The 26,298-nt window shown below is 39.9% G+C and overlaps 1 protein-coding gene across 3 annotated transcripts in view; it reads left to right on the top strand.

Moving 5' to 3' along the window:
- The window catches only part of LOC119657492 (fibroblast growth factor receptor homolog 1-like), a 100,527-nt gene that overhangs the window by 52,257 nt on the left and 21,972 nt on the right, over positions 1 to 26,298 (top strand). For all 3 annotated transcript variants that reach the window (XM_038064416.1, XM_038064415.1, XM_038064417.1), the window contains exon 3: positions 21,557 to 21,683. In XM_038064416.1, the coding sequence (XP_037920344.1) occupies positions 21,557 to 21,683 (127 nt within the window). The remainder of the gene's footprint in view (positions 1 to 21,556; positions 21,684 to 26,298) is intronic.

Below are 26,298 nucleotides of genomic sequence, written 5' to 3'. Positions count from 1 at the left end.
TGCATGTTTCGCTGGTACGTGGTTTCTCTTTTTGCTGCATTTTACCATATCGACATATCGACGATATGTGGAACTTTTCGAAAAAAATCGTCTTCTTGGACTTTTCTTGTGAGGGTGGTGACTATGTATATGGAGCGGTGTACATACCTCTCATTAAAACAACTGCTCCACAGCGGCTTGATCTGGTATTGGGTCGGTTGATGATGCAAAAGAGTCTTCTAACACTGACGTGGGGGTAATTTTTGTTGATGCATCGCACATTTCCCTTGTTATTTCGGAACCTCTCTAATCAAGAAATGTTGATGATGACAGCACGTTAAAGATATTTCAAAACGCCAAGACAGCCGAGAACGAAGGTGTTCAACTAGATATCGCGACATTTGGAAGTATCTTGAGGAGTGAAGATGTCAACACAACGGGAATGAGGAGGTTCTCAAAGGCAGAAGGGTGACATATGGGGTATGTATTGTTCCTTAGTTGGGATTTGTTTTTAAATGGTGAAGGTCTAGTATTGTTAAAATATGGAGGTTAAGAGCACGCCAGATTGGAGACAAAAAAGAGGGTAAATCTTACAACTCTAAACTTGGTACTATGTAAACAAACATGTGAATGGAAAAAACAAAGAATCGATTCATTTAACCGCATATGGGGATGGGTGTCCCCTTTGACTTAGCATACAGATCGTAACTGCAATTTATAATAGATTGCGGTATTGAACTATGAGTCAATTGTTAGTCGCAGCATATTCTTTTCTTTCACTTTTTCAGTTTTTAACCAAAGGTTTTTGATCTGCCGGCGTTGCCTTTGAGCCCTTAAGAAAAGCAGATTAGAATTAAAATATAATAGGCAGATACTGTGCCCGAACCGAGAACAATGAATTCGGATCATTCAGGTTCCTCCTGAGGCTAACAATCATGCCTGACAAAAAGTGGGAAAAGCTGTGATTCTTCCTGGAACCGAAGTCTTTTTGGGGCTAATTGGTTCCCACTCCGGATTTTCTGTATATTTTCTTTCCTCAGGCACTGATTTTCTCTCTTCAGCTCTGGGGTTATGTTGCTTATCATTCTAAACAATTAAGATTAATTAATTAATTTTTGTGACCTCCATGGAATTCCTCAGAACCTTATCCCGCCTTCTGAGGTTACAAAGTATGCAAACTTTTCCCGAATAAATTTTCCATTAAAATCGTCAGAGTAGTGTCTTTTCATTGCTAGAAATAAATATTTATTAATTTAATTAACCTGCATACGTTAATCTTTTCGCCATTGACTCGTTGTTTTATCTGGTTTATTGCTCTAACACCAGAACAAAGCGTAATCTCTTTATAGACTTTGTGAGTTGTCAGGAGTTTGTATAAATTAACTTTATAACTGGTTCATGATGGTATGCCTTGCAACTTTCCAGTTAAAGGGCGCTAAGTAGGAGATCGGACGGATCAAAGCTAGCTCAACATCTAAGCGAGAAAAGTGGTGGGAAGATTTTATTCATCATGGATGAGCACTTTTCAGCCAATTCCCGTGAAAAGGGGTAACCTTCTATTTACTCTTTTACCATCGATGGTATCAACCCGGAATGTTGGATAGAAGAAATGTTATTAACCTGTCCGTTGTAGAAAATGAGCGAAGCCCCGCGATAAGCAGCTTATTCTACTTTCAAACTTTCGAAAGTTTGAATTCAGCCTTGGCAACTATCAACTGAGATCTCATCCCTTTAACATGTGACCAGGGTCTCAGCTGCTCTTTTGCAATTCTTCTAACCTGCCTCCTTATTACGTTCCTTTCATCCCCAGATCCTTGCGGTATTACCCATTCTGGCTCATCACTGAGCTTCATAAGGACCTCTAACTAAAATCAACCTTCTAGCTAAAGGGCTGCAAGTGGGCGTCGGCATATCATAAATAATGGTCCGTTATTAATGGACATGACAAATTTAACACAAACCTAACCTAAGAATCCTTAACAGCTAACTTAGTCTAAGGTTATAGCTATAAACCCTAGACTAATAAAATCTCATATAGTTTGTAAGTCAAAGTGGCGGAAAGATTGCAAAAACCTCCAATCGCTGCAGTTGATTTGAATGGTTGGGCTTGAATAGCTGGAAGGAAAGGGATGGAATGGGATTTGGGGATAGACAGGCAGGTGGATTGGGAACAACATCGGCTGTTTGGGTTTGGAGGAGTGGGAATGGGAGTAGCAACCAGCGCACAGAACTCTACCTTCCCGGACGAAAAGACGGTTATCACTATTATAGGGAATGAGAGTTTGTGAAAATTGATTCTTGTAGAGGAAATTTTCCTCACTGATCTCAATCCCCAGGCACTCAGTAACTAGTGCGGTGGGATATGACTGATACCGTTCTTTTGACTACATATCTGGGTTTGATAGCATCGATACGTAACGGTCGGGAAAGGTCATAGAGGATCTAATTGGATATGTACTTCGTACAATCATCCGTTTTAAATACGCCAGTACAGAGATTGCGGATTTTCTTTAAGGTCTTTAAGGCGTAGCCTCTCCATAAATGTTTGGGGGAGATATTTGTCCAGAAGAATCCGAAAGTCATCAAAATTCTGGGTAGTGTAGAAGAAAATTTACACGTTTTGTGGATGGGTGGATTTATTGAAGCAAAGGATAATATATACGCCATTTACACGGTTTTGTACCTTATTAACATAAAAGTACCTTATTAACATAAAAGCTGCATTTACGCATGTGCCGAATTCCTGTTTCAGACAGACTACCGGTTGAAACACCCCCTGGGGCCTCCAGGAATCTAACCCGGAATTATTTGACACTTTACCTTAGGCCAGGTCTATTCAGTATAGGAGCAAAACCTCGTCGATTCAGGGAACCTTAACTACCCTGGCATCTCTCCTATCCATCTGTCTCTTTTTCGCCTTAAGAATGGCTTGATTGTAATGTGCCGCTCGGCTCCACATATCTTTGCTCTGCAGCATGGCCTCAATTATAGTGTCAGGTGACCCGAGACATCCTTCCATTGAAAGGTGATGGCGTTGGCGCTCCCACATTCTGCAGAAGAGAAAGGTGCCGCAGGCATCATCCATCACACCCTTGCAATAGATACAGTCGAGTGACCATGATTTCCCGATTGTATGCAGGTAAGATTAAAAATGCCCTTGTCCGTTGAGCAGTTGGATTAGGTAATAGTCAACTCCATCGTGCCTTCGGTTGAATCACGGCCGCATCCCTTTTAATAGATGCGCGGTCCATCTACCTCTCGTTTCTGTCTCTTGAATGCTAACATGCGCAAAGAACACGGGCTCTCTCTTCAGAAAGGACAGCTTCTTTATTTCGCTCGCCTTTCCTGTGCTATATAAGTCTTCGCTAGACAGAATGAACACCGATCGGAATAACTCCCGCTATCACCATTACAGCTGGCTCCGAGACGGTACATTAAGCGGACGCAACTCACAGAGCTCCTCGTCTTTGTACTTGCGATAGGCGCTTGAGGTACACTTAGAGGGCCCATATTTCGGAATCGTACAGGAGAACGGACTGAACCGCGCTCATCAACAAGCTGCTAGATAAGGGACCTACGATATTGGACATAAGCCGACAAATCGCAAACTTTCTAGCCGCAGCCTTGTCTGCGGTGTTGCTAATCTGCTCACCTTCGTCTCTATCATAGTGCCGAGGTATTTCACCGCTGGTTTCCACAAAACCATGGTTTCACCAACCTGAATAGGGAGAACTGTTGGAACCCTCTCCTTGGTCAGTACAACGACTTCGGTTTTCTCCATGGTCAACCATAAATCTACTTACTCGATGCATCACCCGTGCGTGCGGTATTCGGTGCCGCAATATCGTCTGCGTATTCGACCAGATGCGATTCGCCAGGCATCGCCAGTCATAGAAGGCTATCGTATAAAACGTTCTAAAGGTCCGGACCAAGCATAGATCCCTAAGCCGCCCCGATGTTACCTTCGTTCTGCGCTGTCCTTCCCGGGTCTCGTAGAGTAGGGTGCGGTCCTTTAAATAGTCCCTCAACACCCCCAGTAGGTAGCCTGGAGTATGAAAACGATTTTCCAGAGCCACAAAGCATGTTGCACCACCTCACAGAATTAAAGGTGTTTCTTCGCTTAAGCCATCCTCAATGGCATCAATTGTGTTTTGTCCCACTCTAAAGTCGTATTATGTTGGTGAGTAGTCTCCCGCAGCACATATTGCTGGAGAGGTTGGAGGTGATGGTGGCGCCTTGATACACGATTTGTTCAACCTTAGAAATGAAAATTAAATTAATGAGGAGGAACAAGTACTTGGCGTCGGAAGACACTTTCGGCGTCATCCTCAATCTATGTATTACCGCAGAAAACAATCGTTTCACACTTTTGTGAATTGACGATTAGTTTCCTCCTGGTAAAGTAAAGGCTGTCATACGGAAGGTCGCGGTTCAAATCTCACTGGTGGCAGTGGGGTTTGTATCGTGATTTGACGTCGGATACCAGTCGACTCAGCTGTGAATGAGTACCTAAGTCAAATCATGGTAATAATCTCGGTCGAGCGCGCAATGCTGATCACGTTGCTGTACACTGTAGAAGGCCGTTACAGTCTTGAATGAAGGGCTCTAACACATTTCAAGGCGCTGATCCAATATGGATTGTTGCGCCAACGATTATTATTATTATTAAAGTATCGGTAAAGCTCTTCCAAATATGAATCATGCCCGCATACTGTGTTCTTCGTGCATATTTAAGGATCTTGATGGAATTGTGGAACAGGTTTGAGAATGTCTACTGTGGAGAGCAAGAAGAGGGTTCGAAAAAGGACGAATTTTTGTGGCTGGTATAAGGAGAGACAAGCTGCTACTGAAATTTCACATGGTGTTCCCGATCATCTAGAAAGCTAAAGATTAACTTGCTTAAAGGCTAATCGGTATTGCCATACAGCGTCCACTGCAACGAACCGACTTGACTTCAACAACTTCGTGACTAAATGTCTAAATTCTAATCAGGTAGTGCACTTAATATACACGTATTTTTCTAAGGCTTTTACTCTGTTAATCACACGTACTTTCTTCATACTCGCCTCCTTTCACATGCCTCTGCCACGCATAACATGGCTTACTCCCAACCTCTCTATCCGTTCCTGCAACGTTTCTTTTAATTGTAGTATATCCTGCTCCTTTCCCCCCTTCTCTGATATAACAGAAGGTTCCATTCTGGGTGCACTGCTATTTTTATTCTTCATCGACCTCTTCGATTCTCTCCACATGGGCCCTTGTTTGGTTTTTGCTTACCTGCTTTGCTTCTCATATAAACTGTGTGGTCCTTCAATCCAATTTAGATAGGCTCATTAGTTGGTACTCTATAAATGAGTTAGCACTAAATTTTAGCAAACGTCATTTGATTTACTATTCCCTCAAATCCTCACCAACTCTGTTTTCATGTTTATCGTATCGGAGCTACATCCAATACCTCGGTGCTTGAAACTTCTGACGACAAGTTCGACACCAATTGATGCTACCTAGATATGAGCAACTGCAATTCTAGAATATTCAGCTTCATATTGCGTACGTCCTTTGGCTTTCATGTGTCTAAATTTCTTTCCATTTTCCTCGTTCATAGCATTCTTAAGTATTGGCCCGTGATCCGGTTGCCCTAGAGAAAGTTCAACAGAATTTTCTTAGAAGTGCCATTTTTCCCGATCCTTCCTTTCTAAAAAAAGAAACCTCTTCCGTGTGGATTATTCTACCCCGCCGCACCCTCTTAAACTTCCTTATTTAAAACTACGCAGAACCTTCTCCGATATGTACACCATCTTTAAACTTTGATGGATTGCTCCACGTCAAATGACATCATTTAACGCACGACTTCGTATAGCACGCACAATGCCGAAACCCTCCGCGTGCTTTTCGCGGAGCTCAAACTTTCTTCCCACTTCCCAATTCCGAAGCTAATGCATTAGCATTACAGCTTAGTCCGCTCGACTCTTACTTACACTAGTTTTAAGGATGGGCTAAGTTTTCTTCTGTCTCCTTCTTTTAGGGGAACTATCTAACTGGATTTTTGCTGCTTATTGTCCTGAAATAAACAGATAAATATAGTTGGCAGATTACCCTAAGTTTGGGGTGCGGGCGGCGATATTAAAAAATCCACCTTTTAAAGTCATTCCACTCATTTGCCGAAGTCAAGCCTTGTTAGCTGGTGTTCGCTACCAATTTTTGTACACTTTCCGTTGGCTTTATTAAGACTGACTTATCTGGTATTGATTGAAATATCTTCACTTCTCGAGCCCAACTTGAGAGGGTTTAATCAGGCATAATTGAATCAACACCTCCTTTGCATGGTCCGTTTCACATGCAGAAACTATCAATCCACCAAATACCGAACAAAAACGAAAGTGCCCACATTTAATGAAGACACTGAGACCAATCTGAGGGATACATATCTTACGAATTGGATTAAAGAAAATGAGTTCTTAATTTAGTCTTAAAATAAACCTCTCAGACGGTACTTACTATCCATTTTTGTTGCACTTCTTGCGCGAAAAGATAAACGACAAAGAGTTCAAGTGCATGACAAAGTATTAGCCCCAATGTACACAGCTCCACATATCCATCTTACAACCTACTCATGCACTTGGCCTGGAACCTTTTAGAGATGGCGTCGCGTCGCGTGGATAAGGTACTTTTCTTATTTAATGCATTTTAAAGAAAGAATAACAACAGGATGGATAAAAATGACTAATGCAAAGAGATTCTGGAAAGTATGATGTATGTGAATGTGCCGTCTGGCCTTGTGATTTCTTGCACTATTTCTGGATTTTAGTGAGGAACATCTGCTGGTGACTAGCGCAAAAACGGGGGAAGTGCAATTGGCTTAAATTGCTGAAGCATGTATGGTCTGAAACTGTAGAAAATGCCGACGATTGTCGGTATGCGAAAAGATATGCTTGTATACGAGAAGCTGCTATACAATCTCCAGAAGCACTGAACTATTTGCGGCAGACTTTTTACTCAAAACTTGGAAATCAAAACTGCAAGCAGCGTTCAGCTGGCTTTAAGACTGAGAAATCTAGGTCGCTAATTCACCCACTCCCACATAGGACTCACGATATCTGTGAATTAAACCGCTTTTAGGCTTTGATGCTTCACTGGAAATTGTGATAACCCATGCCGCGTTTCAACTGTTTCTACCGCTTTTCACTGAGTTTAGGGGTAGAACATTTTATTCCACATTTAGCGAAATTTGAGTTGCCAAAATCATTTTCGAAATCGATATTTAAACCCAAACGCAGTAAATCATATGAACTCACTTCTAAGAAAATTCTGTTTTTCTATCTAAATGTTTACGCCAACACTCACTTTCCAAGCTGACCAATTCCTTTCCAACAAAAATATATATTACTCGAAAATTCCATGGAAATTACTCACCCCCTTCCCCAACCTGGCAATTGTTATTCTAACATAATTTACAGCTTGAGAATTCCATTCTTCCATGAGATGTTTATTCCATCTGAAACTTTACACATTTCCGAATACCTGCTATTGCTGGGGTTGCATTGATCCTGGAAGAGCTTGCACCATTATTTTAAGTTTATTGTAAACCTGCTGTTAGAGCTGGTGCTGCTGAGAATATTATAATCTCCAGGAAGATGCTTAGATAAACAAAATTCCTGGGAATTAGCATTTCTCATCAGAATATCGTAAAATTTATTATGGTGCAAATCGCATTACGCGTACGAAGTTGAGAGAGAGTGGGGACCTCTTAATCCGTTCAGATTATGATCATCTACAAGTCTGAGATGAGCAGCTTCGGTTTGTGCGAAATATGAGCAAAAAGATGGGGAAAAAATTAAAAATTTGCATGTGGAGGGTGAGGAGAAAATTCAATTTAGAAGCGATTATTTTTTATATAGAAAAAATGAAATTTTATATCCCGGGAAGCTGCAAATTCGAGGTACAATATGTGCATGAATGGTAAGCGAAATGTGTATATCATTCGATTTTTATTATTCCAGCTAAAAGCAGAAAGTGGAAGCGTTTTTGCAAAGATCGAATGTTTCAAATGTTTTCTGAAATTCCAGTGCTTCAACAATCATCTCAACCTCTCTTAACATTCGACACAAATTCCAGTTTTTAATAACAAAAACTTTTGGAGATGAAATCCCTAACACTTCCTCCATCCTACCACCCTGTATCATGTCTACTGACGACTCCAAGAGGGGGTGGAAATTCACATCCACTTATTTGCAATTCGCATTACAGACGCTAGTAATTGAAACCAGATTCAGACTTGTCTGCAGCTTATCCTCCATCTGAGATATGTAAGCTCCGGCCCGGCAACCTACAGAACAAGATAAATGTAAAATGTGAAAGAGCAGTAGTGGGCTTCCGAGCATGCAGAGGGTTTATAGCTTTAGAGTACGAATAATAAAAGTGAGATAAACATGGCTTTACTTAAACATTACTAGATGTTTTATGTCCGTATCATACACAACCTAATGACTAATTAGCTGTTTGTTCCCGTCAGATTATGAGTAATTGACCGTTTGTAATCCGTCCAAGACGCGTCTTTCGCGCACGTCTGTTTTCAGTCGCCTTCTGTCTGTTCGCGGGGATCGAGAACCAGATGATCTTGTCTAAGTGGTCTTTTAAGGCGTCATGCTTTTCCTCTTCTTTTCCGTTCATTCTTTATTCAATTTGCAAATTAACATGATTTTGCAGATTAAACTTAATGGACTCGAAGGCTTGTGAATTAACCAACGATTAAGCCAAAGGCAGATGGACGAAAACAGTGACAACATTGTTTGATATTAATTCAATTAAGTCATTAAAGCAGATTTATGGTCGACCCTCTTATCATTCGGCGGAAAAATTAAGACCACGCTCTTATAAGTTGCATCAACAAAAAATTCCTTAAGACTTCGTTGGCTATTCAAATTTTACAGGCGGAATATTTCTCAGGCGTATGTACATACATATATGCATTTGTGTATCGAATCCCTTGACGATTCCTATGTGTCAAATGAAGCATCCTCAATCTTTTCCTTATCTTTTATCCATTATCGCAAATAAATGACCTAGATATGGGCCTGAACATTCAGTGCTTAATTTTCTAAGGTAAACGTATCTACTGGTGTCGGTATAGAGAAGTGATAGCCAAGGAGAATCAATAAAATACAATGAAATAAAATTAATATCAACGACCTTACTATGTTATACGGTCCGGAAGCAAGTCCAAAGTCTCAGGATACCGGAACGATCGGATAAGATTTACAACGTTATCTTCCAAACCCGACTCATCTAACTACGTCAAACTTCTCGAATCTTTCGCTGCATTCTTATTTTTATTTCCAACTTATTCCCAATTAGGTCAAATTTATTTATTTATTTATTTAGGCAAGTTTTTCATGGCATTTCAGGCTTAACTCTTTACATGGAAAATATTGAAAAAACTAAAAACATTCTACGTCCATCATCAATGTTGGGGATCATGGGTCCCACAATCCTCGCTTTCTCTAACTTGAGCTAGAATTTCAACGACATATATAGCTTACACAATCTTAGCCTAAGCGAAGGCACCGTGCTTGCGTACTCTTGGAAACGTAGAAGTTTCTACAGTCCATGTCATTCGTGCCCATTGGTCAATGTTCTCCTCCCAACCATCTCGATCAATCGATCGCGCCCTCCATTTTCGAAATCCGAGCAGTAATGCGTTGGCTTCGTCAAAAGAATCTGCTCAACACTTCCGGGGTTCTCCTACCGGTCTTCGTCTTTCTGCTCTTTTTGTAAATACCCTTACGTATTCGAATGTGGTCCACATGTTGTACATGGTCAGCCCAAATGCAACTTCCGAAATTTGATTAATTTGGAGACTCCAGGGTCGTCAAATATTTGATACAACTCATGGTTGTATCTAATTCGTCAATAGGTCATCTTCTCGATTAGCTCCTAGTATCCTCCTCAGAACCCTCCTCCCGAAGGCATGGACCAGTTTTTCGGAAGTTTATGTTAAATGAAAGATTTGACTTTGAAGATATTTTCGTATATTCAGAGCTTTGCTTTCCTGTATATACAGCCTTTAAAATCGGTTCTGTTTACTAGCTGAATTCGGCGTGTTATTTGGTCAGCTTCCTTCCATCATTCGTTAGTTGGGCGTCATTTTTAAGGTTTTGTGTAAAATAAAACCTTATTAAAATCGGTTTACTGTCTGTCTGTCCGTCTGCCTGTCAGTCTATCACACGCATTTTTCTCGGAGACGGTTGTAGCGATTGACACCAAAATTGGTGAAAAGGTGGGAACTGTGAAAGTTCACGCATACAGTGAGTTACATAATTCTAGGGAGGCGGTCCCCATACATGCAAAAGAGGGTGCACATTTTTTTTCATCAAAATATAGTCATGTGGGGTATCAAATGAAAGGTCTCGATTATAACTTTTCGAAACCGGTGTTAGTTTTCCCATTTGTTCGAGAGGTGGGGAGTGCGGGGGATCGAAAGTGATCATTTCTTCTACGGATCCATTCTCTGAAGCTAACTAAACCCAAAAATCTGAAAAAAATTAGGATCATACCGATATCTGTTCAAATAAAATAAATAATAGTATATTACTATAATTTTTAGTAATTGGCTGCAACCCCCTCCCTCCCCTCCTCTTAAGCTCATTCTAGCACCACGAAGTTTTACAGTAATGTAAGCTATAACATAGGGTAATATCAAGTTTGGTGAAAATCGCACTATTGCTAACAAAGTTATAATAAGTTAAATTTGTCGCTTTTTCCCAAATTCAAGATTGTGCATGTCAATATAACCCGAAAGTGAATACTCTCACATAATAATATATATGTATATATTACGTGCTACGTACTAATGGGACGAATAAACACTCAAATATCTTTATATAAGAAATTCACAAAACCTTTCATACCTGAAGCATCCAATTTCCGGTATCCGCACATGCCATAATTGCGTCATAATCTTCGCCTTGTTTTCGTTATTTCGATCCATCTGTCAGACTATTATTGACTGCGACATGCACTGTTGTGTGGGGCATTGTCGTTTTGGTAATACTTACCAGTGTTGCTGGAATTTCCAAATTAAGCATTACTTTGTACAGTACGGTTTGGTCAACACGATCATATGCCTATTTGAAATCAACGAATATTTTATGAACGTCGATGTTGAATCCCCAGCATTTTTCTAGCATCTGTTTGACTATAAATAGCTGGTTAATTATCGGTCTATCCAAAAACCTCGCCGTATTTACCAATCGTTTCATCGGCCTATAATCTAACATATTCTTGCCAAGTACAAGTGGTGAGATTCTCACTTTCTTCTTCTTTTGGATAGGACATATCACCCCAACTTATGTCATCATTTTTTGGCATTTGATTGGAGAACCTATTTCTTTCAATTTTGGCGGTTCAACGTTTTCATTACAATAATAATAATAATCGTTGGAACGACAATCTAATGAGATCTGGGCTTTGAAGCGTGACCACTTCATTTAAGACCGTAACGACGCAGTACAGTACATTGGAGGAGGCGACGTGATTAGCACTGCGCTTGCCCGTCATTATTGCTCTGATTTCACTCAGGCACTCATGCAAAACTGAGTCTACTGATATCCGCTACGGCAGCTTAGTGCTCTAACTGCTAAACTATCCGGACACGTTTCTATGCTTGATTATAAACCTTGGAAGTGCTGGTGAGGTTGAGGAGTTTTTTTAAAATAAAACCTTTCGGGTTTTTACCATGTAGTGGTCCAAGTCACAGTTGGTTTGTCGATATAATCTCACGTCAAGGATGCTGAATGCAGCTTTTGGTGATGAGAACGTTGCCCATTTGGTTTAACGTAACGCCCATATTCTGTTTTGAATGGGTTTGTGTAGAAAACATGTCTGAATTTCTGCTATTTGCAAAGTCAATGGTCGCTGTTATTTTATATATCTTGGAGACGACCCCCCAGTCGTTCTTCGATATGTCTTCTCGTTTCTAACCTTGGCGTTTAAATCTGTATGATAACGAATCGATGACCCCCAAATTCAATGTAAAACTTTTCCCCAAATGTGGCAAAATGTGAATACCTAGCCCGAGAATATTGTTGAATGCCTCTTTGTCTTTGACGTAAGTCAAGTTGTCGGCCACTTCCCAAAAGAATATTACAAGACCTGATTGGCCCGACGTAACGGTCACGCCGAGCAGGATACGCTAACGCTCCGTTAGGCTACTGTAATAACGCTACTGTAAAAAGCCTGCAGGTGGTCGTAAACCTTTCGATAGCCATACAAGGTTCGTTGACAGTAGGCTTCTCATACATGATGACACTCAACTGAAGAGGTGACTCTGAATCGTATTATAACCGGCGCAGTTCCTGTAGATGTGTTGGCAAGTCATATAAAATGCAACGGTGTCCCGTTAAGAGCCCTACTAGTGTTTTCACGTCCCATTTCAAAAATATTTTCGCCTGTCGGCGGAAGTTCAGATTTCTCGATTCGGTTGCGTGAATCCTTTTACCCTTTGGAGTAAACTTGATACTGGATGGCCGGACACAAAAGCTGATTCTGGCTTGATGTGTCGTTACTGTTTGGTACAGATATTCGCATGATGTGACCCCGCCATTTTGTCGCAAACATTCTTCTGCTACCACTGAAATTGCATATATCTCCGCCTAAGATATGGAGGCCTTTTTCGGGGTCGGGCCAGTTCCATAATCAGATTTTCAGAGAACAACCATGCACCCGATCAGTCTTCCATGACATACCCGTAATGGGCATGGATTCACTTCCACTCACTCCATTTTGAAATCCACGTAAGACAGATTGGCGACGTACAAAACAGAACTGAGCGTCCGAGTTACGATCCCTGGGAGACGCATCAATCCATTGTCCTGGCGGCTACTGTTTTCCTAAATATAAAGTATTGCAAATTGGAGTAAGCGGAAACCAAAGCAAACCTAAACCTCACCCTTATCACTATTCTGAAGCGGAGGAATATTTTGACTTTTTCAAAAATTTCAATTATTCGATCGTTTCCGGGATTAAGTTCGCCAATTCTCTCATTGACGAATTCAGTCCGAGTGGAATCAAGTGGTTTTTAGGTTTACCAGGTTAGGTTGACAATTTAAATCTTGAAGCTAAATTTGAACCAGCATTATAGTACGGATGATACGTCTACCAATTTGGGATTTCTTCATTTCGAGTGCGGTCGCAATAAATGATCTCACTAATATATCTCAAAATTTGCATCTCTATAACCGCAAAACGGCGTCCATTGTCTTTTGTAAACATCCAGTGCCATAGTTGATTCGAGATGTCAGGAGTTGCCAGTTGTGAAATATCACTTCGTCCAAGCTCACCCATGCGCGGATCAAATTGATAAGGCCACATTGTTCGATAACACCAAGCCAAGTTACTTAAAGTACGCACTTTTACCACCGCTGTTTCTGACACCGATTGGACACAGGAGGCGTCAGTGGCAATGGCTTACCTGCGGGTTAGGTGCAATATAGCTAACTGGCACATGTGTCGGTGACGCCTAGATAGTTTTTTATGTATGCTTCGCCATCCAATGCATCACATAAAAAACACCAACATTATCAAAATAACGCCCAAAACTCCTCACACTCAAGTGATTGAAGAACGCCGAACAAGCGCAATACTTTCCTCCCACCATAAAAATTCAAACAATGCGCCGGGAGGCGAATCTTTTGTATGTAATCTACTTCGATTGTGCTCATCTTTTCGGGGTCAGTCGTTAAAAACCCCCTTCGATTTGAGTCGTAGGTCGAATTTCATGAAGCGATCACCTCAAATATGGACAAGTTGCACTAGCGGCTAAGGAAACATAAGCTTTGACTGGAATTATTTCATTTCACAAGTAATCTCTAGATCGAGGAAGTTAATCTAAAAACGACGATGTTTCTCCATGAATAACAGTTTGGTGTAAATCTGGTTGATACCGCCATACTACTTGACAGTTCTTGATAGAAATGCGCCGTTCAAGGTTGCGCTCAATTATTTCCTGCAATAAGAAAGCTGCCAATCTGGGCGGCAGTTTCAATAGTTTGCCGATCTGAGTTTTTTCTTCCATATTGTGCATGACTATCTTCTCTTATATAATCCACGCTCAGGCCGCCCTATCATTTACATCTGACTAGGCACAGTTAACGTATTCGGCTGGTCTATTAGTTTGGACTGTTGAAAATAGTTCTAATTGTTGCATAAATAACAATAACATTTATCTCATTAGAACAAAATTAATTAATCAAAAATAACAAATAATAATTTCATCTCTTTACTATATCTTTCTCTTCCGAAGTTTGGTAAGAATGATGCAGCGGGTGGCAAAAACAATTTATATAGAATATCTACAATATCGTGTGGGTGAGCATCCAAGCAAGATCAGTTTTTAAAAAAAGGTGCGCCATATCCGCTTCTATAATAGCTACATTTTGATCAAATTTCAATCACAGAAACTGTGTCGTGAAATATTCATACTTCTTAAGCCTCTGCATGAAAAAATACTTAGAACGGACATCAACTTGAAGCATAAGCTAAAGACAAGTCCCAATTGATTGCAATTACTCAAAAAGGGTCAATTTAGGTTAATTAGTTGAATGCAGAATTTGTTAATCGACGTATCCGTAAATCTATAGACGTTCAATTTGTATTTATGGAACTTTTGAGTTCCATGATGTCTTGGAAAGTTAACTGAACGGATATGAGCGTCCGTTGCCAATCCTGATCTCTGGTTGGATATTTACAAAGTTGAAGTTGTTAAATTCACAAAGACAACTTACTCACATTTAATATGAATCTTAACATTCTAGCTGACATGTATCTGCAATTTGTTTTCAAGAAACAACGAATTCCAGTAATCTCAGCAGATAAAATCAAAGACTGCTCAATTCCATGCACGCGTACGATATTTGCAGCCTTCACATGTCACCATGCATTACATCCAGGACCCATATATCACAATCGTCCTTGTGAGAAAAGGTACACTTTCCCACCGTATATCGGTGGAAAATCAGGCATCCAGCTCAGGTATGGATTCTTCAGAATTCAAGAATCAATCAATCGAATTCTCACTGACCCATCCGCCGTGCGCCCCAGAGTGACTTCTTCTTATGCACGTCACACATTAGGCCAGCAGCAGAAGAAGATGAGGGAGGATATGGCTGCTCTGGGCTCTGTTCTGATCCATGCATCACACAAAGACAAAAATAAGTTGCACCATGTTTATCTATCAATCTTCGGAGGCCCATTTCAACAAACCATGTTCACTGTGATGCGTTTAGCATACCAAAACGGAAAAAGATTAAAATTTTGCCGATGATACTACAATGCGGCATGGGTTTGCCGATATTTCTGCCGTCTTACAAGCGAAGTCAATAAACTGCTGCGTGCACTTTATACTTTGAATGTATGGATATAAGATATCGAACGCCGTCTTAAGAAGCCGCTTCTCCGTGGGCAATTAGAAACATGGCTTGTGCAAGAATTGAATGGAAAGATGGAATATTATTACAAATGTGAGCAGCATAACCGCCACATTCGGCCTATTGCGCTCTCAAGATGTACATGGCTTAGAAACGTAAATGTGAAGGCACACAAAGTTAATCTGCATTCAAGAGGTTGCGCCAATGCTTCTCTTCCTGTTGTATGAAGTCACGTGTTAATTGATTTCCGCCTCCGAAGAAATGCTCGAATGCATTATCAGTTCCTGTTCAAGTCATTAAGTCAATTTCTTCTTTCGAGAAGACAATTGTTCAATAGATCTATGACTTTCTCTTCTTGAAGTTCTTTATTTTAAGATACTTATCGTTTGGAATAACAATTGTTTGAAGAAATCAGGGGATATGTGTAGTCTTTCATACAGGTCACAGGGTACAGGGTGCAGCTAGAACACACTTTCTCGATTTGGTTATGTCGTTTTGTATGTGAACTCGCGTTTCTTTTTAATGCTCTTAATTTATACCTTGTATAGCAAATTTAGCTGTTGTGAATATGATTCCATCAACGATTATATAAATAAAAAGGATAATTTTTTATGAAAAAGCAAGGAATTCAACTATTGTTGATAGATAATACATGGAAACCATCTCCACATTATTATCAAATTAGACGAGCTGATCTCTTTTAGTCTTATTTTGTCGCAGAACGAATATGAAAGCGAAATAGCCTCAACTTGATGCTCGTGCTGAAATTACTGCATTTTCAGATTTTGAACAAAACAGCGAACCATACCGATAATTATACAGACAGGAAGAGCGCAATTGCAATGCATTTCAGAGAGAGACTCTATGTTTTGTCAGTCAGAGTCTCGTTATTCACTTCCCCAAATCCAAAACAACTTGGCAAAAGTTAATAACTCGATATCACCAGCATAGTTGTGGTGCCTGTGAAAAGATACTATCGTCCATTAAACTCTTCCACATCCTTCAGCCAAACCAGCATGGAGAACATCATCGATAACGACCTCAGAGGTTCTACCTACTTTTTGCATACACTCTTCTGGCGCTTTCGAATGCATGGTATATGAACTATGATCTGAACGGTCTGAATGTGGTCAGTGCAGGAGAATACGGGGCGGAAACCATCCTATACTTTCCCGGTTAGGCTCTTTATATGTTTATTAACGAGTTTCGGGATTATTTCTGGTATTACCTTTGCAGTACTAAGGAGCACTTAAATTTCTCCTACTCAAGACCAGTGCCTTTCCGCATGACATTCACGATCATCCCCTTCTTCGAGGATTATTGAACAAAAGAGAGCAGTAGCTATACAGCAGTTGTAGGAACAGTTCTGCAGGAAGACCATCAACGCCAGAGGCTCTGCTTCTTTGTGCGTGTTGCTGACAGGAATTTTATAATTTTCGCTAGCAGGAATAGTGTGTATGTGTATTCTACCATGATTCGTCACTTCACCTACGAGATGCGGAACTTCACCGGATTTTACAAAATTAAAAATTTCTTCCTCCTCTTAATATGCTCACCCTCGTGGAAAAAAGCCTACTGATAATATTCTTTATAGGACAAGCTACCGCCACTTCCAGCCTCCTGGGCCACATGGTATACAGTATAAAAATCATTTCGTAGCTCATTGCGTTCACCACCAACCGCAGCAATCATTAAAGCTCACTGCTCCTTAACAATATTAATAATAAAGGAGATCACAATTTATTATTGAGCAGTCCCAAAATTGGCAGGACATGGCGTACCTCGAGATACTTTAGCGTATATAGCATAGCGTATATCCTCCAGGCATATCTTCCTGAGCATGACCACCCGACATTGTCCCACGATATCTATGAGGGTGTAATTACCTTCCTCGCGAGGTACATGTGCCTCATCTATCCGCAGCTTTCGTAGGTCGCAGTTTAGCCTCTGATGACCTTTGAGGATAGGTTTAAACATTGCTCTGCGCAACATATGAATCAAAGCTTATAAGTTGACCCCTGGCCTCAACTGTTCTTCTTCTTACTTGTATCGCGAAGCACTTTCGAATTTTACAGAGGGGATGCGATGCATATAGCTTTCATATTTGCATAGTAGTAGTCAGGCAGATATTATAGCGCTCTTTTGCGGAAAGACCGACAACTTGACTTGCTTAGTGATAAGATTACTTTTGATCGTGGCCCAATGATTATCAATATTATGGAGCAGGCTGCTCAAGTTTCCTGATAGCACGGTAGTAAAGATTTCCCATTTCTAAATGACAGCCGAAAGTAAATAAGCGACCATCAGATGATAATCTCTTTCAAGGGCGGTGTAGTGCCCCCTTTTGCTAGTAATATCTTCCCTTCAAACCGCGCCTTGGCAACACAGCACCCATTGCCACTTCAGGGACTTTTGGAGTTTCTGCAGAAGTTACTCATAGAAGGCCTCCTTCCCTCCTTTATCGAAAGCCTGTCGTACTTTTTGATCTTAACCAGAATGATATCCTATCTGAAAGCGATACCCAGGACAGGAGGACACCTTAAGCATCAACGCGACACCAGATTTGCATCTATTACCGACAAGTTCATTAGATGATTGCTCTCAATTGTTTCACCACTCTCCGCCAAAATCAACATTGTCCAGCTGATATCGTTGTTCATGTTTGATAACAGAAGGTAATCGTTGAGACTTGTATGTCGCTAATTCACAAAATTGCTCTCCTTTGGTCGCTTTTTATAAGTAGAAAATGAAATGCATTCTAATCCCTAAATCAAAAAGGGGCACTATTTCAGTGGCTTCTTGCTTGCTCAATATAATATGACTTTTAGCTTTAACGAGTGAGATTTACCCCACTTAATTCTTTACACTTCTAGATGTTAAACGGACTTTCGGGATGTAATTACTCCCTCTCCCCTTCTATCTCAAAAGGCCTTGGAACCGTCTATAATGGAATATGTTCTGACAAAAATTACTTTGGAAAACTATGCGACATGAGTTGAAAATTTGTAGTAATGGCCATTAGCAAGGACAGTTAAGTCCTGTTGATTTTACGTGAGTACTTGCCTTGTCGGCATAACCCCAAGATCCTCTGCGAACAAGGATTCATTTGGAGACGACAATCAGACCCCCACCATAGATGACACAGCAGTACAGGTTTGTATGGAGTGCGGGCTCAGCATTCACATTAGTGGATTCAGTGTAGACTTTTTAGTACCAAAAACACTAAATTTAGTACATTTTGAAGTTCATCAGTTCCTTCGTACTTTTTCTGATTTTTTTGGAACTTTTTCAATAAAATAAGTACTTTTCAGTATTTTTCATTAAAAACAAAAACAAACTTGATATTTGGCAATATCACGTTTTATGAAGTGACAAAATTGAATTGGTAACTTTGCGTGGCTGTGGTCACTTCGTGAAATAGGGCCAAATTTTCGTCTCAGAAATAAAGTAACGGGGTTGGTGAATGACAGACATCACATCATAAAAGGTACAAAATAAACCACTAAGTTGGACATAAGACATTGAAAGATGTCACCACATGTACAGGCGGACAGGTTCACTTTTAGAACATACGTCAAGTATTGTGGGTAGCGAAGTTTCATGTTTGCGCGGCCAGAAGAAAATCGTTCATCTCTGAAAATGACAGAGTAAACAGTCTGCTTTTGTGAAAGAACGTGTGAAAGACTTTTGGTATTCAGTTCTGTGGTATGCAGTAAAATCTGGACTTTGTAGGTAAGCCAATACGTTGGGGTTTCAAAGCGATCTGAGTGACTAGATTAGTATTTATTGACTAGAACATAAAAAACAAGGATACTCTAATGTGCTGTGTTTCAATTTGCCACAAAACCCCACCTGAAGCATAGACCTATAGTTTTTCTTCCAAAAGTCAACAACTCCAAATACACTTCTTTCTTGGCACAAGAATGGTTATTGTATAATATTTCACACCGACTCTATATTCTGGCAAATCGGTAAACCTTAATCTAATTTGTAGCATTTGCTCAACTCGGCACATCTCCTCCAAATATGATTTCAAGAAGGTATTCTAGGAAGTCCATCAATGCTACAAGCCTGCTCGCAGATTTCTAGCACTTCGGTATACCCAAGGGTAATAAATTATACTAGCGAGAAGCCAAAGTAAATCTTAATTATTTCTATGTTTGAGCCTACAAGGAGCTCCGTCCGTGTAATGGGCACAACCACCATGAAACTCCCACAAGAGGGTCAACCGCAAATAACTGACCCAATTCTTTTGAAATATATACTTTCAGGAGCCGTAATTGTTCCCATGGCACCAAATAACAGGTTTCGCCGCCGGAGCTACCTCAAATGTCCTTTGCAGACTCGGATCTGATCGCTCTCTTAGCATCAAAGCATTCCTGTACTGTAGTGTTCTCCTTGGCCAGTTGACTAGTGTTGACTCAGTCGACAGGTTTGCTGCCCCGTCTGCATCCTCGCCATCTCTGAGCATCAATTAGCAAGATGAAACAAATTATGTAAAATCATAGTTAGGGAACCTGATTACATATACCCTGCAGAATAATTGTGAATATTCAAGTAGTCAGCCAGCATTGTCCAACAAAGATGGAAGAAATTGAATGAAGAGGAATACTCAGAAGATTATGAGAAGGATAGCACAACTAAGAGAAAGGAATAAAAGAGCAGTTATCGTCAAGAATCTTGGAAAAAAATCGGTGTACTATCTAAATGTAGGTATAATCCTTCATAAATTGAACAACCGAAACTTTCACGGGTCAAGGGAATACCCATTAGCAAGTCAAACTTAAAAACGCAGAGAAAGTAATGTAAAAAATGCGGTGGAATTATAAAAAAATATTCCCTAACCCAACCTTCCCGAAGATTAGATCTCTACCCAAAAAATTCATTCCAGTCCAGGAGGAAAACAAGGCAAATAATTGCCATGTGAAATTCACTAAAAAGAAACTGGTAAAATGATTATTATCGTAACGAAGTACGCTTCGATTTGAAAGCAACCACTTTGTGAAGGATAACGAAGACCTCAGCAACTACATCCGGGAAAATAAAAAAGAAGTTTCAAACAAAAAGTTGCTTTAATATAAGGGAACCAGCGATCAGTCTCCTGTTTCCCGGATTGCTTAAAGTTATTTTTCACAATTTATCTATGTAATTTATCCCCTCAATGATGATATGAATATAGAAAAAGTCACTACAACAGCATGCTTGTTGATAGTGGGCTAAAAAGGATACTATGTATATATTAGGAAGAAATCAGTTCCGATATGACAGCCAGCAAAACATTTTTACGACAAATCAATGAATCTGAAAAGCAAGTAGAAGTCCGCAAACCCCAAATGGTACCTACTGCTGGAGGCAAAATTGTTTATAGATTTTCGAGCAGATATGCTAGTGACCTTAAATACGAAAAGACAAAGCCAAAGTCATAAGAAATAAGAGTATAAATCCATTATTTATCATTCTATTGCTGCCCTTCTCGTTCACTAATTTTATCAACACCCTGCCCTCGTAAGAACTACTTGATTCAAATAAATATTTCACACTCGACACGCTGACGTATGGTACGTTGTATGCCTAGTTTATAGTAAATTTCCCAAAGATTTTTCCGCTCATTCATATATTCTTTCACTTGGAACCACATCTTAAATCAGGGAAACTTTATTTATGGAGGGTCCATGAAAGAAGACAATGTAACAATGAAGTCGTCACGCGGGGCAGTAGAATGTGATTGAAGGAAAAGACCCCTCATACGATCCAAATTTATGCCGACGAAATCTGACTTATCAAATTAACGCACGCACTTGATTGAGAGAACCTACATCCATCTACAACAATAAACGGGAGTTCAGTTTTGGAAGTGCTTGAAGAGAAAAGATATAGAAATGCAAAATACTGGTAGACTTTTGATATTTGAGTGGTGGCCAAGTTCTTACTCTAATTTGGTCAACAATACTTTCGAAAACTAAAGCAAGTAAACAACGAGCGAAACAGCATATTAACTTAATGATAATTTGCATGCATCGCACCATAAAATATTTATAATTTTAATGCAAGCGCAATTCAGATATATTTGCATTCCACTCAAAAAGTGATTGATCAATGTAAACACTACATCAATATCTCAAATAATGTTCTCCTTATATTCTTGTATCTTCCAGAAAACAAAGGTGATATAGAGGAAAAAGTAATAATTTACTCAAGAATAGCGCTCAAATGTGAGTTCGATAATCCATTATGGTTCAAAAATGGAGAGAAACTTCCAGTGGAAATTCGACGAAACAAAATGTAAGTAATGAACGCAATGAATTCTAATGTTTCGAATTAACATAAATATATATTCTTATGACGTCCAACCTCTAAGTACATGATCTAAAGGTTTATTTATAGTTCTTCCTAGGCAATTAGCCAATATCGACTACTTTGAGAATCATTAATCATTGATTCACAGAATAAAAATTAATTCTTGATACACCCCAGCCAGTAAATCACGAGCAACTTCTCAGTGGAGCTTTGCCAGACTTCATGATTTACTGGCTCTCGGGCATTGTAGGCAAGAAACTATCCTGAACAAGCCGAAAACTGAAAGTTCGGCGTTTCAGACTTGACTTCTGTATTCTTTAGGTAAGGATCAGGTCCGTTTGGAGAAAATCCCGCCTGGGCAGAAAATTAGACGAAAAAAGCAGGCCAAGGGTAAAAATTGTCCGGACTCCCCCTATTATCTCCTTTTTCCATTGAAATTCATTTTCCGTTCCTTCAGGCCTGCTATAGGCATTTAGATGCAAGATAGTCCCTCCTCCTTGCTGTAGCTCCTGATGTATTATATATGCGTTTAGTTTACTACACTACTCACGTTAATGTAATATCTTCTTGCATCTTCGAGTCGTACTACAACATTGTTAATAACTTTAACGTTTCCACCAAACTTTCCAGCATCTCTCACCATGCTGTGGCCTATTGTGTTACACAGACCACCTTTATCTACCAGAACCATTCTGGGATGAACATAAGGTGGCGGGGGGGTTTCTGTCAATTTACAAGAAAATTTCATAAAGTAAAGTTTTCTAACTATCCCGGCATATCAGACAATTTTGATTTTTTGATTTTTTATGTTGCTATACTCGCCCCTTTGTTTGTTTGGATGTGAGAGCCGCAAAGGTTAGAAGAATTTCGAGCGTCCTGGCAGTTTTTTACTGTCGAAAAAATGGATTAAGAAGTAAAAAATGGAATTAAATGCTCCAGGACACTTACAATATTGAATAAAAATGATGTTTTGAAGTGGAATAAGTATTGCTAAGGTCGAGAAGATGTTAGAGATCAAGGTCGCTCTGGATAATTCAACACATCAACATCTGATGAAAACATTGAAAAAGTGATGAAAGTAATGTTGAAGGGGAGTTTGTGATGATGTCTGCATCTTATTTGGTTCGCGCTAAGCTATTTTACCGAATGTTTTGGGCATGAGACGCCAGCGAAGTTTGCTCCGAAATTACTTAATTTTAACCAGAAGTGCCGTCGTGTGGGCATCGCTCAGGAGTTGCTTAACGACATCAAAAATGATCCTAATTTATTCAAAAGGAGCGTAACCACGGATTTGGACCGCTATCATTTTTCTCTATTCCCAAAGGTGATAGTTTAGTCTGCGATGACGCTCTTCTTGGGGAGGTTTAAATAATGTTTCGAACGCCTGGGCTCGTATCTCCCATGAGCGACCTAAACTGTTTCATTCTTGGTAAGCTCGCCTGGTAGAGTTCCCTTAGCCGTTCCTCGTTTTTGGGCGCAGTATTAACTCTTTTCCTACTTAATTTTATGATTGTCTAAAATTTTTCGGGTGGTTAGTTTCCCAGAAAGGATCCCTGATTAATAACTTTCCATCCAACTTTTCCATCCCCCCTTTTCAATCTCCGCCTATTTTACTGCCAATTTTAAAACTGTGAGTTACATCGCGACGTATTAATTAAAACCTTCCATTTGAGACGTCAAATAACCCTAATCAGTTAAAATCAATGTATTCTCCCTGTTAAATGTATCGGACCTCCTTAAAATTCAACAAAACATGATGCCATTCATCGATTATGTGAGGGTTCACAATTTCAACCTTTTCAATTAATTTCGCATTGAATTGTATGTGAACAACAGACAGATCGTGTAAATTTCAAAAAAATATTGGCAGCTTATGTAAATCTGCCATCGTAGAAGTATGGAATGTGACATAAATGTGATAAAAATGAAGGAATACGAAAGCCATCTCGGAGTACGGATATCTACTCCAACGCAAATCAAAGATTCCAATAAACAAGCCCACGAGGAATTCAGCTGGTTCGTCCAACACTGCCAAAAGAAATATCGTCGGGGAGAACAACATCCACGACTTTATTACCCTGCAAGAGATATCGCCACAATCAAGGTTAAAATAACAAAATCATAAAAGCATGTCAGAGAACCCGCTGATGACCTAACTTTAATCAACAGACTCAAAAGAAAAAAAATATAAATCGTTTACAAAAAAATTGGCTAATATCGTGGTCGGAGAAGCCGACTGTCATTAGGATCCTAATCAAATCAAGAGAGGACCAGGCGCAGACAGAGGAAAATTAAGAAACGGAAGCAACAAACCTTGATAGTAATAGCAAAAGATGTCTCGTCGTAGGCTGACGCAAGATCTAATGCTGAAGAAGCTACAAAGAATGAAAACGAAGATCTGCCAAAGAACAGGCAAAATTTGGAAAGAAAGCCAACGTCTGCGTAAATCATTCACTGGTCGCGATATAATGCAAAGACCTTGACGAGGTCAACACTAGGGTGGAAATTTGTTCAGCTCTCGAGTATCAACTAGAACAAGAGGTGGGACAGGGTAGTGATGTAAAGACCTTAAGGTAACTATACAGTGCAATGCAAACAACAATGGTTACCATCTCTGAAAAGAGAAAAAGAAAAGCAGTCTCTGCAGGTAAAGCTTCCATCGGATGGATGAGTACGAAAAGAAATACCACTAAAAGGACGCTTTAGATAGCTCGCTGTCGGATACATGGCACCACCAACAGATCGAAGCTGTCTAGAAATGTGGACAGGAAAATCATGCCTGCCTTCTATGCAAAGGAGTGAAAGATCGCGATTGCAATCATATAATGGTACTAAATATCCCGACTTCAGGATAACTTTAAATGAGAGTTGTCCAGCTAAACTCAGCTGTTCAGAACTTCATCAGTGAGGAAAATATGAGCGTATATGGAAACATTAAGCTGTCGGCCTGGGGCGTACGACTTTTTCAATTACCTCAAAATTGACAGATGATTCGCACACGAAACATGACAATACCAGAGTATTATAATATAATAGAGAGGCTAGCGAGAGATGACAAACACCACGAGAAGAGAAAGCATATTTCTTGAAGTCCTCTTCTGTCTAAACAACGCTCTGGTGAATGTCGAAAATGTAAACACGCATAGGCGTGGAAAGCTAGGCTCTGTTGCGGATCTTACTTTCGTCATGTCAGCAAAGAGTATATGCTAAGTGATCATTAGTAGATATACATATATCATGATTCATAAGCTACTGAGAGCAAGAAATCGTATCCTGAAGGGACCTGAAACCTGCTGATCATCAAAATCCCTTGTTGAAGATACATTTCTAGACATATTGCTATGGAGTATCGAGTTTACTGGAACTGCTGCAGATAAAACTTCGCTGATGCGTCATCAAATATAAAATTTCGAATGTATACTTCTACTATGCCAAGATCAGAAGCTCAAACTTAACTGCTCCGGAAATACGGAAGTGGAGTAGTTAAGTATGACAACGACTTCTCGTTGCGATGGACCATCACGAAAAGTAAAAAGGGATACTTCAAGCGCATTTATGAAGAGGTAATTCCAATTCTTGGGGAAGTGCGTACAACTCGATTATGTGCAAATTAATAGGGAAAAAGCAACTTCCTAAATTGCTGTGAGATTGACATTGCTCCACCAACAGCGACAAACCACTTTGTTAGGGATAACAATAAGTTCCGAAGACATCCTTCCAGTAGACGAAGACGAAGTTCTGGCCGCATTGAATAGAGTTCGTAGTAGCACAGCTTGGATATTTATCGAATTCGATACAAGGCACTAAAACAAGTAACAAGTAAGGTTTTCCCGCAGACTTAAAAACTTGTGCTAATCCTGCAGCTGCTGCAAGATTCTCGAGCAGATAATTTATAACCGATCATTCCCAATAATTGATGGCGGTGGTTATTTGTCAAATCAACAGTCGATGTCAGCCATCGCTGAAATACCTGGGACTAACTTTCGATTCGCATCTGGGCTTTAACCCACATCTAAAGCTTGGGCAGAACGCAGTAACCATCATTCTAGAATTAACATTAACATTAAATTGGTACCAAGTGTAGGCGTCCTGAAATAGAGCCAATGATTACTACTATCGCGAATTGCCAACTCAGCGCCCCCAACATCATAGAAAATTGTAAACAACCTCAAGCTGCATAACAGCTAAATGCACTCCGAACATGCTGCTCCTGCCAAACAACATTATGTGAGGCAACATGCGCAGGGATACTTTAGCTGAGGAAGCAAACCGTTCGTAGGAGAAATAACAAGCAAACATATGTAAACAAGCTGCATTGCATGGAAAACAAGAAGAATGAGCGGTGGATACACAAGTTCATCCCGGACATAAATAAAAGGACTGCGCGAAATTACGATGTTTGGACTTGTTTTTGTGTCAGGATCGATAAACAAAAACAGCTCTTTCTGTACACGACAATGATCTTGCCAGTCCTCATGTATTCCTAGGATACTTAGGCTCTTAGAAAGAAAAATTACAGCCGCGTTTCAGAGAAAAATCTTCTGAATCTTCTTCATGAGGATGGATTCTTCCGTAGTCTATATAACGTCGAAATCTAGGA

The sequence above is a fragment of the Hermetia illucens genome, chromosome 5 (assembly GCF_905115235.1).
Source record: "Hermetia illucens chromosome 5, iHerIll2.2.curated.20191125, whole genome shotgun sequence".
Taxonomy (NCBI): Eukaryota; Metazoa; Arthropoda; class Insecta; order Diptera; family Stratiomyidae; genus Hermetia; species Hermetia illucens.
Note: the sequence above shows the minus strand (reverse complement) of the source record. Positions and strands in the feature narration are given on the sequence as shown.